General features: G+C 48.2%; 1 protein-coding gene across 3 annotated transcripts in view; it reads right to left on the bottom strand.

Annotated features, from left to right (window-relative positions):
- Nucleotides 1-4671, bottom strand: part of ME3 (malic enzyme 3) — a 98730-nt gene extending 94059 nt beyond the window's left edge. For all 3 annotated transcript variants that reach the window (XM_083736800.1, XM_083736801.1, XM_083736802.1), the window contains exons 1-2: nucleotides 4399-4671; nucleotides 3951-4168 (exon numbers count right to left, since the gene is read on the bottom strand). In XM_083736800.1, the coding sequence (XP_083592926.1) occupies nucleotides 3951-4136 (186 nt within the window). In that variant the 5' untranslated portion in view covers nucleotides 4137-4168; nucleotides 4399-4671. The remainder of the gene's footprint in view (nucleotides 1-3950; nucleotides 4169-4398) is intronic.
- Between the last annotated feature and the right edge of the window lie 7518 nt (nucleotides 4672-12189).

The raw sequence follows: 12189 nt of genomic DNA, 5'->3' as shown, positions 1-12189 counted from the left end.
GCAACAGAACCTTCTCCCACTGTCTCCTCACCCTGTGCACCCCCTAAATCTGTTGTAGGGGTTCCCCCGACACTGTAAAGTAAATCTGGAGAGGGCATGGGGCACGAAAAGCAGGAACAAGGAGGGAAATGCCATTGTGTTAAATGGAAATCCTTGTGCCCTCGAGACACAACAGAGTATCACCCATATAACTGACTTAGGTCCATTTGTTCTATTTTGAATAATATTCTTTATATTTATGGAGTAGTGGGCATTGGGGATGGGTTTATGGAACCAAGGAGTCTGAAAAGGTTTGGGAACCACTGATCTAGGGATGAATGGCAGTACAGTGGTACCTCGGGTTACATACGCTTCAGGTTACAGACTCTGCTAACCCAGAAATTTTACCTCGGGTTAAGAACTTTGCTTCAGGATGAGAACAGAAATCGTGCTCCAGTGGCACGGCGGCAGTGGGAGGCCCCATTGGCTAAAGTGGTGCTTCAGGTTAAGAACAGTTTCAGGTTAAGAACGGACCTCCAGAACGAATTAAATACTTAATCCAAGGTACCACTGTACAGTGGTACCTCTGTTGTCAAACATTTCGGTTCTCAAATGCTGAAAACCTGGAAGTAAATGCTTCTGTTTTGGAACGCTTTTCGGAACTTGAACGTACGACGCAGTGTCCATTGAGTGCAAGAAGCTCTTGCAACCAATGGGAAGCTGCGCCTTGGTTTTAGAACGCTTCGGAAGCTGAACAGTCTTCCAGAACGGATTACATTCGAAAACTGAGGTACCACTGTAAACACATTTTATAAATAATAATAGCACATAATCTAAATGTTTGGCTCTGCATTGCTTTCCTGTTGCAACACTTTGGGTGGCTGCACAGAGCAGACCTATTTGCAAAAAAACCCCCATAGTTGGCAAGTCACTATAATATCGATATCCTGTCACGTTTTGTTTTTTTTAAAAAAAGGAAGGAAAAACTGCTGACTGCTGAACTGTGTGTCTGCAAAGCTAGCAGTGGCAGTTCTCCAAAAGATAGGGAATGCTTTGCTCCAAAGTACATAAATTACACCTCCAGCAGAAAGAAATGAAAGGTATTTAGCTGGGTAAATGAGATGACTTAAGGCACAGCTCCCACAAAAAGTAAAGAGGGGAGCAATCCTGTCTCAGGTCCTAGTGGGGGAACCACAAGATAAAATGCTGGACTAGGTTCTGGGAGACCAGGGTTCAAATCCCCACCCGCTACTCAGCCAGGACTCTCACAACGTGGCCTTGGACCAGTCTCAGTCTCTCAACCTTAGCCTACAGCAGTGGAGTAGCGTGGGGGGTGCAGGGGGGGCCGGCCGCAACATCTGGGGGTTAGGGTTAGGGGGTGCAAATCCACGGGTTAGGGGGCGCAAATTACTTGCCTTGCCCCGGGTGCTGACAACCCACGCTACACCACTGGCCTACAGGGTTGTTGCGAGGATAAAATTGGGAAGGGGACCCGTGTCTCTGAGCCTCTTGAAGGAGAGGGGTGTTATAAATGCGATGAATAAATAAAAAATGCAGCTATCTGCCCATAGAAAAATGAACACAGAGAAGAATTTGGGACCTGCTTTCTTATTCCTATGGTAGTCTGGCATCCACAGATGTCATGGTCTCATCGTCAATAACTTGCTTCAGGGTGGGTGTTCAAACTCTTAAAACCTTAATTCCAGGGGAGGCAGGGCAGGATTCACAGATTTTATTCTGCACCTGGCTATCGGCCACTTGTGACCCAAGGAAGATGCCCAGGTGCTAGGATGGCGCCAGACGTCTACGCCATCTGAAAGCGCATATGGTTTTCACATCAGCTGTACCTTGGAAGTCAAACAGAATCCGTTCCAAAAGTCAGTTCAACTTCCAAAACGTTCTGAAACCAAGGCTTGGCTTCTGATTGGCCGTTTACCTTCCCGCCAGAGCGGTACCTATTTATCTACTTGCACTTTGACATGCTTTCGAACTGCTAGGTTGGCAGGAGCAGGGACCGAGCAACGGGAGCTCACCCCATTGCAGGGATTCGAACCACGGACCTTCTGATCGGCAAATCCTAGGCTCTGTGGTTTAACCCACAGCGCCACCCACGTCCTGGTTTTGTAGGATACTCCAAATGGGGAGAAGCCATTTTGGCATAGTGAAGTGCTTTTCAATCAGTGTTCCGTGGCACCCTGGGGTGCCTTGAATGATAGTCAGGGGTGTCGCAGGCAACACTGGCCTCTGTTCCTCTTTCCTTCCCTCTCTCCCTCCTCAGATGTCTTCTTGTGTTGCGGCTTTTGTTGCAGCAGCCCTGGCTACAAACTCCCCAGGCAAATGGTGCCTCTGAGGTTGGCCAGGGGGTGTTTCCCAGGCCCCTGTGGGGCAGTGTGAGGAGGCACCTCTCTTTGGGGCAGGTGGGGGGGGCAGCTCAGAGACCAGAGGCGGCAGCTGCGGCTGCCCAGAGGACTCCCAAGGAGAGGGGAGAAGAGAGGAGGCTGAGGGAACACTCCACAAGGGAGGGTGTCTGAAAAGGGGTGAGGGGCTGCCAGCCCTGCAGGCAAGGGGTGACATAACTGGGCTTCTGAGCCCCACAGTGCCGCAGAAAGAATATGGTTGCTCAAGGGAGCTGTGGACCCCCAAAGGTTGAAAAAAATCTGGCATAGTGGGATTAATTCTTTAGTATATTAATGTTGTGTTTTTACAGTCGGGGAGATCTGCTGCTTCAGATGTCTCTGAAGACACCTTGACTTTACTTAACAGTGTGCACTTTGGGGGCATGGGGTGGGGAGGGGAGGGGGGAAACGACACTAGCAGCTAAATGTCCTGGGCCAATCCTAGTTCAAGCCTGCTACTTGCTTTCCAGGAGCAATGCTCAGCACTGCAGCTATGAGTGTGTGTTTATTTCCAAAACAAGCCCAAAATGTTTTCAGTCTTATTTGGCCAACAGATATCCACTCTAGGAATGACGTGAACTCAACAAACACCAATTATCTGAAACATTCATCTATAAATAGGTAACTAGCAGAAAACTGGTGGTGGAGGTGGGTACAGAGAGACAGAATTATATGCACTTTATTATCTGGTTCTAAAGCCTATGCAGGTTATCGTAAGTGCATTTAAGACTATCGGGGGCTGGAAAATAGTAGACAATACAGAGGAACATGACAGAGAATGTGTGTGTGACATGGAGAAATGGGATGGAATGAGGTTTCTCCTCCCTCTCTCATAAGACCAGAACCTGGGTTTGCCCCCAAAAGCTGAATGTTGCAATATTCATGGCTTATTCACACACCACATAGTTAAAAAGGGTAGAATTCTCTGCTACAACCAGGATGGAGAACAAGCCTCCCAATGGCTATTGGTCAAGATGGTTTTCTACCACATCCAGTATCAAAGGAGATGGGCCCATAAATACCAGTCACTGGGAATCGCATTGTTGCGCTCAGGCCCTTTTGGATTTTCTAGAGACATCCGGTTGGCCACAGTGAAAACAGGATGCTGGCCTAGACGGGCCTTTCGCCTGATCCAGAAAGCCTCTCCTTATCTTCTTGCATAATGCCGAGACCACGAAGACCTGAAAAAGATTTGCTGATCCACAAGCTACAGCAATGAGAGCAGGACCCACATTACTGGTATGAATGGGTATCATAACCAGGAAGCTGTTTGGGGGCACAAAATCGAAACCTGGGGCAGTTTGCAGGAAAAGTTGCACAGTGTTAGGTTTCCTTGCTTCTTCCAGAGTTCATTAAAAGTTTTCATGCAGCACTGTGAGATCAAGAAGAGGAAACATACCTGGGAAGAACTAGGCAAGGTGGACTCCACAGCAGCGACAAAATAAGAATTTTATTAACAGAAGATATACACACATGCAAACACACACACATACACTCTCTCTCTCTCTCAGCAAAATAAATAAGTGCAAAAATGAACAAAAGCTTCCAAGCAAGAACAGAGAGGTTTAGTCTAACCTTGTTGAGATGGGGGTTCCTGGTGATATCATAGCCCCTCTTCTTCACCCCTCTGGCTTTAGTGGGGGACGGGTAGGCGTCTCCAGAGTAGCAGCATCTGTTCTGGGGGGAGCTGAACACCTGGAGCCGCAGCGTGGCCCCCGCCAGCCGAAGGACGCTTCTGCTAAACGTGGGCATCATCAGCATCGTTGCACAAAGCAGCCCGTGTCGATCTCGAGCTGTTTTCAAGACAAAGGCACACACATGCAAAAGGTTGCACTGAGCAAAGGCGGGTCCTGTCAGCGCTACCAATAGATGGGATGGGATTTGGGGGCGGGGCTGGGGGCTCCCTTTGCATGGAAGGTTAACGGCGCCCTCCCCAAAAGGCCCCCCAGCCCAAACTCTGCCCTCCTCTCCCCGGACCAGAAATGCAAAAGGATAAAAATGACAAAGAGCCACCGCTGCTTACTTTCGCCTCTTTCTTTGCCCGGATCAGGGCCCTGTCAGTCACATCACCAGCCGGCAAGTGCATCCAGCAGCCTTGGAGGAGGCGACCCTGCAAAGCGAAAGCAAACCCCAGGAAGCAGATCAAGTAACCAAATTTGCAACCCGGAGACTGGCTGCTGCGGAAGGGAGCCCCGCGGCGCCTCCGCCTCCCAGTTTCCGTCCTCGACCCCCATCTGGGTTGAGACGCTGGTACTCCAGGACGGAGGGGAGAGGAAAAGTTGTGCTTTAGCAGAGAGAGAGAGATCCTTATGAGCTTGTAGAGAGACAGAGGGGGGAAACAGAGCGAGAAAAGGAGAAGGCGGAGCTGAGGTTCGCAGGCGCCGTGCGCTCTGCGTAATCTCCAAGGTTGCACCTGAAATCGAAGGAATTTGGCTGCAGCTGGGGCCAGGATGTGTTGACAGTGATGCAGCTAGAACCACAGAATTGTAGAGTTGGAAGAGACGCTGAGGGTCTAGTCCACCCCCCCCCCCCAACAATGCAGGAATCTCAACTAGATCATGCATGTCAGATGGCCATCCAACCTCTCCTTGAAAACCTCCAAGCGAGCAGTCTACCAGCTCTCGTGGGAGTCTGTTCCACTGTCCAACAGCTCTTACTGTCAGAAAGTTTTTCCTGATGTCTAGTCAGAATCCCCTTTCATGTAACTTGAAGCCATTGGTTCGGGTCCTACCCTCCAGAGTGGGAGGAAACATGCTTGCTGCATCCTGCATGTGACAGATATTTGATACAGTGGGACCTCGGGTTAAGAACTTAATTTGTTCTGGAGGTCCGTTTTTAACCTGAAACTGCTCTTAACCTGAAGCACCACTTTAGCTAATGGGGCCTACTGCTGCTGCTGTGCCGCCAGAGCACGATTTCTGTTCTCATCCTGAAGCAAAGTTCTTAACCCGAGGTACTGTTTCTGGGTCAGCGGAGTCTGTAACCTGAAGCGTCTGTAACCCGAGCTACCACTGTATTTGAAGATGGCTATTGTATCTCCCCTCAGTCTCCTCTTTACCAGACTAAACATACCCATTTCCCTGGGAAAGGCTTGCTATTTCCTATTTAGTTAAATAATCCATAAAAAGGTAAAGATAAAAGACCCCTGACAGTTAAGTCCAGTTGTGAACGACTCTGGGGTTGCGGTGCTCATCTCGCTTTACAGGCCGAGGGAGCTGGCATTTGTCCGCTCCGCAGACAGTTTTTATGGGCCATGCGGCCAGCATGACTAAGCCGCTTCTGGTGCAATAGAACACCGAAACCAGAGCAACGCATGGAAACGCCGTTTACCTTCCCGCCAGAGCGGTATCCATTTATCTACTTGAACTGGTGTGCTTTCAAACTGCTAGGTGGGCAGGAGCTGGGACCGAACAATGGGAGCTCACCCCATTGTGGGGATTTGAACCACTGACCTTCTGATCGGCAAGCCTTAGGCTCTGTGGTTTAACCCACAGCGCCACCCGCATCCCTGTAAATAATCAATAGGAACTTGGAAAACTGTCTTATACAGAGTCAGACCAGCTTCCATCTAGCTCAGTATTGCCTGCACTGACTGGCAGCAGCAAACCAGGGTTTTAGGCTCCCAGCAGCATTTACATGACAGTTCGTTTCTTTTTACTGATGTTTCCCCATCTGGAGAAAAGAACAGAACTGGTGATATGGCAGCCATTTTCAAATATCTGAAGGGCTGCCACATGGAGCAAGCTTGTTTTTTCCTGCTCTGGAGGGTAGGACTCGAACCATTGGCTTCAGGTAACAAGAAAGGCGATTCTGACCAAACATCAGGAAGAACTGTTCCGCAGTGGAATAAGCTACTTCCTTCACTGGAAGTTTTTCAATAGAGAATAATGGCTATATGTCTGGGAACCTTTAGCTGTGATTCCTGCATTGCAGGGGGTTGGACTAGATGACCCCTGGAGGGTCCCTTCCAACTCTGTAGTTCTGTGATCACACATTTGCTGAAGGGAGGGAGGTATTTGTAAACTGGGATTTGCATTTCATGATTGTAAGCAATAAAAAGAAAATTCAGAAAGAAAGGACCAGCTTATATATACAGTGGTACCTTGGGTTAAGTACTTAATTCGTTCCGGAGGTCCGTTCTTAATCTGAAACTGTTCTTAACCTGAAGCGCCAGGCCGCCGGAGCACAATTTCTGTTCTCATCCTGAAGCAAAGTTCCTAACCCAAGGTACTATTTCTGGGTTAGCAGAGTCTGTAACCTGAAGTGTATGTAACCCGAGGTACCACTGTACACAGAAAATAGAGTGGGAGTTTTGGAGAAGGTAAAGGTAAAGGGACCCCTGACCATTAGGTCCAGTCGTGGCCGACTCTGGGGTTGCGGCGCTCATCTCGCTTTATTGGCTGAGGGAGCCGGCGTACAGCTTCTGGGTCATGTGGCCAGCATGACAAAGCCGCTTCTGGCAAACCAGAGCAGCACACGGAAATGCCGTTTACCTTCCCGCCTGAGTGGTACCTATTTATCTACTTGCACTTTGACGTGTTTTCAAACTGCTAGGTTGGCAGGAGCAGCACCCAGCAATGACAGCTCACCCTGTCACGGGGATTTGAACCGCTGACCTTCGGATCGGCAAGTCCTAGGCTCTGTGGTTTAACTCACAGTGCCACCCATGTCCCTTTTGTTTTGGAGAAGACTTCCTCACAATGACATGGCGTGTACACACACACACACAAAACTTTCAGTCCACAGAGGGTGGTAGGAGAAAGGTTTGACTGTTCACTTCGCTGCTTGGTCACCGGTCAGTCCTCATCAATATACTTTCCCCTGAGCCTGCTAATTAGTTTTAATTGGGCCGGTCTGTGTTTTGGATTGTCGTGAGTTGTAATCATGTAAGGAGTAAAAGAAGTGTGGCAAGAAGTTGATGCTGCCATGGCTTTAATCCCGTGCCTCTGGGCGCACAGAGGGGGGTCTTGAAGGAGCCAGACTGGCAGTAGTGTTCTACAAAACACATTTCTTTGCCTGGGTCAACAAGACGGTGAATCCAATTCAGGGCAGTTTGGTACATGTGCTGGTAAATCCCACTCAGAGGAAAAAATCCACTTGGGCACTTCGTTGCAATGAAAGGGAGATGAGGTGTGCAAGAGGTCAGGCGAGCGCAAGTGATCTCTTGCACAGCTCCCTCTTAGTTCACCAGGGCAGGGTAACCTGAAGGAATGCGCCTCATGGGCCAGATCTTCCTGTATCCTACTATACCACCCTAAATGGTTCCCTTAAAGGTAAAGGGACCCCTGACCATTAGGTCCAGTCACGGACGACTCAGGGGTTGCAGCGCTCATCTCGCTTTATTGGCCGAGGGAGCCGGCGTACAGCTTCCGGGCCATGTGGCCAGCATGACGAAGCCACTTCTGGCAAACCAGAGCAGTGCACGGAAACGCCATTTACCTTCCCCCTGGAGCAGTACCTATTTATCTACTTGCACTTCATGCTTTCGAACTGCTAGGTTGGCAGGAGCTGGGACTGAACAAGGGGAGCTCACCCCGTTGCGGGGATTCGAACCGCTGACCTTCCGATCGACAAGCCAAAGAGGCTCTGTGGTTTAACCCACAGCGCCACCCACGTCCCAATGGTTCCCTTAGTCCAGCACTGAAGCACCTTACCTCAAGGGTTATAGGCTGCGCCATCTCATACGATGTGAGGAAGAAGAGGAGTGGATGCTGCCAGGCAATTACTTGGAAGCTGTGGTGTATAGTTTTTAAAAGAGGCATAGCTGCTATCCAGGTTTGATTAGTTACTCCCAAAAGATGTGATATTTTGAAATGCGTATAGTATGCGGGCAGCCTGTGGGCCTCTGTCCAATTCCATTCGGGTGACACGTGACTTTGTTTTTCCTTTACAACTCAAACAAGTGTGGCTCTGGATGCCTGGCCTCAGTTATGGATGCTGAAAATGGACAAACTGAAACTCTTTGGGGTAGTTGTCTCCTTGCTCGTGTTACTCTTTAAAACTGATTGCATGTAGGTGGTAGGAAGGGGAAAACACAGAAGAGGGTAGCAGAAAGAGAGAAAGGAGAATGGAAAGAGAAAAGAAAGAAAGAAAGAAAGAAAGAAAGAAAGAAAGAGAAAGATTGGCTAGTATATGCCCCCAACAATTACTCCTGAGGTAATATGGACGCGGGGGGCGCTGTGGGTTAAACCACAGAGCCTAAGACTTGCCGATCGGAAGGTCGTGGTTCGAATCCCCTCAATGGGGTGAGCTCCCGTTGCTCGGTCCCTGCTCCTGCCAACCTAGCAGTTCGAAAGCATATCAAAGTACAAGTAGATAAATAGGTACCGCTCCGGCGGGAAGGTAAACGGCGTTTCCGTGCGCTGCTCTGGTTCACCAGAAGCGGCTTAGTCATGCTGGCCACATGACCCGGAATCTGTATGCCGGCTCCCTCGGCCAGTAAAGCCGGCCAGAGTTGGTCACGACTGGACCTAATGGTCAGGGGTCCCTTTACCTTTACCTAATATGAGCCTAGTCAGAAAATAGGTTGTCCACACCTATATTAAGACCTTGCTTGCAAGTACCTTGGAATTCGAATGGCTTAGTTGCCAAATGTTTTGGCTCCCGAACTATTGAAACATTCTTTGGAACCCGAATGTCTGGCGCAACTTCCGCGGCTTCCGATTGGCTGCAGGAACTTCCTGCAGCCAATTGGAAGCCGCATCTTGGTTCCAGAACGTTTTGGAGGTCAAATGGACTTCCGGAATGGATTCCGTTCAACTTTCAAGGTACGTCTGTAATCAATGCACATTGTTTGTTCGATGGTGTTTTGTGCAAACACTCCAGTTTTGCACACCCAGGTCCTTAGTGGCTGTAAATGTTGAAACATGTGTGCTGTTTTACCACAGCATTGCTATTTTATTTCCATTTTTGTAGGCTATGTTTACAACAGATCATAGGTTGCTTTGCAGCCAAGCGGGCTAATCATTACCTCTCCCTCTTTTTTTAATAGACCCCCTGTTTCTGTGCCTTAAACTTGATCTGCAGATAATCAGCAAGAATTACTGCTTATCTCCAGGCCATGAGAAAGTTCATTTGCTGATTTATGCATGTTCGGGTTCACCTACTGGTTTCTATTGACCTTGTCCACAGTTAAAGGGGCAGGAACAGGCCAGGCAGAGCTTTATTTTTACTGCCAGTTGGCATCGCTGAATGTAACATGGCAAACAGCCATTTTTAATGCAAGATAGAATTATAAACTCAGAGTGGGGCCATTTAGACCCCATAATCCTGCCCCCTGTTTAACAGCAGGAAACTCAAAGCTAGAACCCAAACATCCGATGAAGCCAAATGCTGGAACGTTCAAGACAAACTGTGCAACTAAACTATGGAATTTGCTCCTTACCGTATCCTGGGAACTGTAGCTTACTCCTCTCAAAGCTACAATTCCCAGCACCCTTAAAAAAATACAGCTCCCAGGATTCCTTGGGGGAGGTTACATGCTCTAAAAGGTATGAGGACTTAATTGAACTCCTCCCTGTGGCTCTGCGCTAACAGTATAAAACTTCCCTACTTAGGAAAGTATATGGATGCTAAGCTTATGAGATTACTTCTCAGTTTTATGCTGTGGGATATTTTGGGCAGTGTGGTGCAGTGGTGAGAGTGCCGGACTAGACTCCAATCAGCTGTGAAACTCAGTGGGTGACTTTGGGCCAGTCACTGCCACTCAGCTTAACTTACCTCACAGGGTTGTCATGGGGGTAAAATGGAAAAGAACCATGTACGCCATTTTGAGCTCCTTGGAAGAAACATTGGATACAACTGTTAACAGAGAGAAAGAGAGAGAGAGAGAGAGAGAGAGAGAGAGAGAGAGAGAGAGAGAGAGAGAGAGAGAGAGGAGTGAGAGAGAGAGAGAGAGAGAGAGAGAGAGAGAGAGAGAGAGAGGTGATCCAGTATTGTTTTCATATTTTATTTTAAATGCTGGTTGAATTCTTCCTTGGGCTCTTTTGGAAAAGCAGGGGGTTTTCTTAGGGGAAAAGGTCAAATGGAAATAGTGCAAATATATGTCTTGCCTTCACACATTAGGAAGGTCTTTCATTCTTTATGCTGCCAGACGCCCCACTTTTAGAAGAAAAAAGTAGCTGTTGACCACAAGGAATCCCGAGCTGGAACCCAGAAACTGCCTCAGGAAGAGGAAGGCTGATATAACGATGAGCAAATTTGCTGTTGTTATTGTTATTATTATTATTATATTTATTTATACCCCGCCTTTTTGCCTTACTCAAGGTGCCTTACAGATGAAATAAGAACAGCCAAAAATATAGGGGGGGACACACAATAACAATTAAACATTAATAGAATTAATACTACACACAAACACACCACAGATATAGCTGACATATTAAAACCATACAGACAAATTCAACAAAACAGCATGATACCAGTCCCCTCATCAAAGCAGTCAGTTCCCAAAAGCCTGTTGGAACCTGACTGTCATTGCCAGATAGTAAGGAAAGAAGAAGAAGAAGAAGAAGAAGAAGAAGAAGAAGAAGAAGAAGAAGAAGAAGAAGAAACGGATCCGTAGCCAGCAGAGCTGTCGTAACAAGGGACTTGCATGTTCCCTGCAACCAGCTCCGGTCAACAGTTTGGCAGCAGGTGTTCTGTTTTGTTTACTTGTTAGGTGGAGGAGACAGGCGGTGACAAGGGATTGCTTTGTAACGTGCATTTTCCAGAGCAGGATCAAAGAGACCTGCATTGATTTCAGGTGGGTTGGTTAGGTTGATCTCCGAAGAATTGATGCTTTTGAATTATGGTGCTGGAGGAGACTCTTGAGAGTCCCATGGACTGCAAGAAGATCAAACCTCTCTATTCTTAAGGAAATCAGCCCTGAGTGCTCACTGGAAGGACAGATCCTGAAGCTGAGGCTCCAGTATTTTGGCCACCTCATGAGAAGAGAAGACTCCCTGGAAAAGACCCTGATGTTGGGAAAGATGGAGGGCACAAGGAGAAGGGGACGACAGAGGACGAGATGGTTGGACAGTGTTCTTGAAGCTACCAGCATAAGTTTGACCAAACTGCGGGAGGCAGTGGAAAACAGGAGTGCCTGGCGTGCTCTGGTCCATGGGGTCATGAAGAGTCGGACACGACTAAACGACTAAACAACAACAACATGGGTTGGTTCTTCATATTAGGCTTGCAAACTGACCGGCATGTGAGGGGGAATCTAGCAAGCTCTGGTGCCATTGACAGCAGTTGAACCTGCTATCACCAGGCTGACCTGCTTATCGCCAGGTAATGCTTGCAAATCAAGCTGCAGAGAAGATGGAACTTGATTTGCTCTTTTTTAAAAGAAGAAGAAGAAGGCAGCTCTATGCCAGGTGTACATTTCTCTGGGCTATGCCTTTACGTTATGTTTGTTTATTGCACATGGGTCTGTTCCGACGGTGCTTCTGAAAGGAACGGGGTTTGTGTTTCCCCCCCTTCTGCAAACCTAGGGAGCGCACCTCGCCCACTCCAGTTGCAAGCCAGTGAATTAGTGCCAAGGCGACATGACATGTCAGCTACCAAGTTCGACAACCTCCCACAAAGCAAACCAGCGCTTGGCCCTGCTGTCAACCCTCAAGAACAAACATGACAAATTGGTCAGAAGGAGTCCTAAGGCAAACTGGTCGTTTGTTGGTGCAGCTGGGCGAGTGCTTTGTTTCTGCACTCCACTGAATAAATGCACAAAAGGGAACTAAGTTCTGATACTATTAATATATGTTTACAAGAGAGTTCACAGTGTGAGGAACACCGTAGCTTATGTTTTAGAATCCTGCGGAAGCTGGTTTGAGGG

Source organism: Podarcis gaigeae (assembly GCF_964106915.1).
Source record: "Podarcis gaigeae genome assembly, chromosome: 4".
Taxonomy (NCBI): domain Eukaryota; kingdom Metazoa; phylum Chordata; class Lepidosauria; order Squamata; family Lacertidae; genus Podarcis; species Podarcis gaigeae.
The sequence above is the reverse complement of the archived record's forward strand: the minus strand, read 5'-3'. Positions and strand labels throughout refer to the sequence as shown.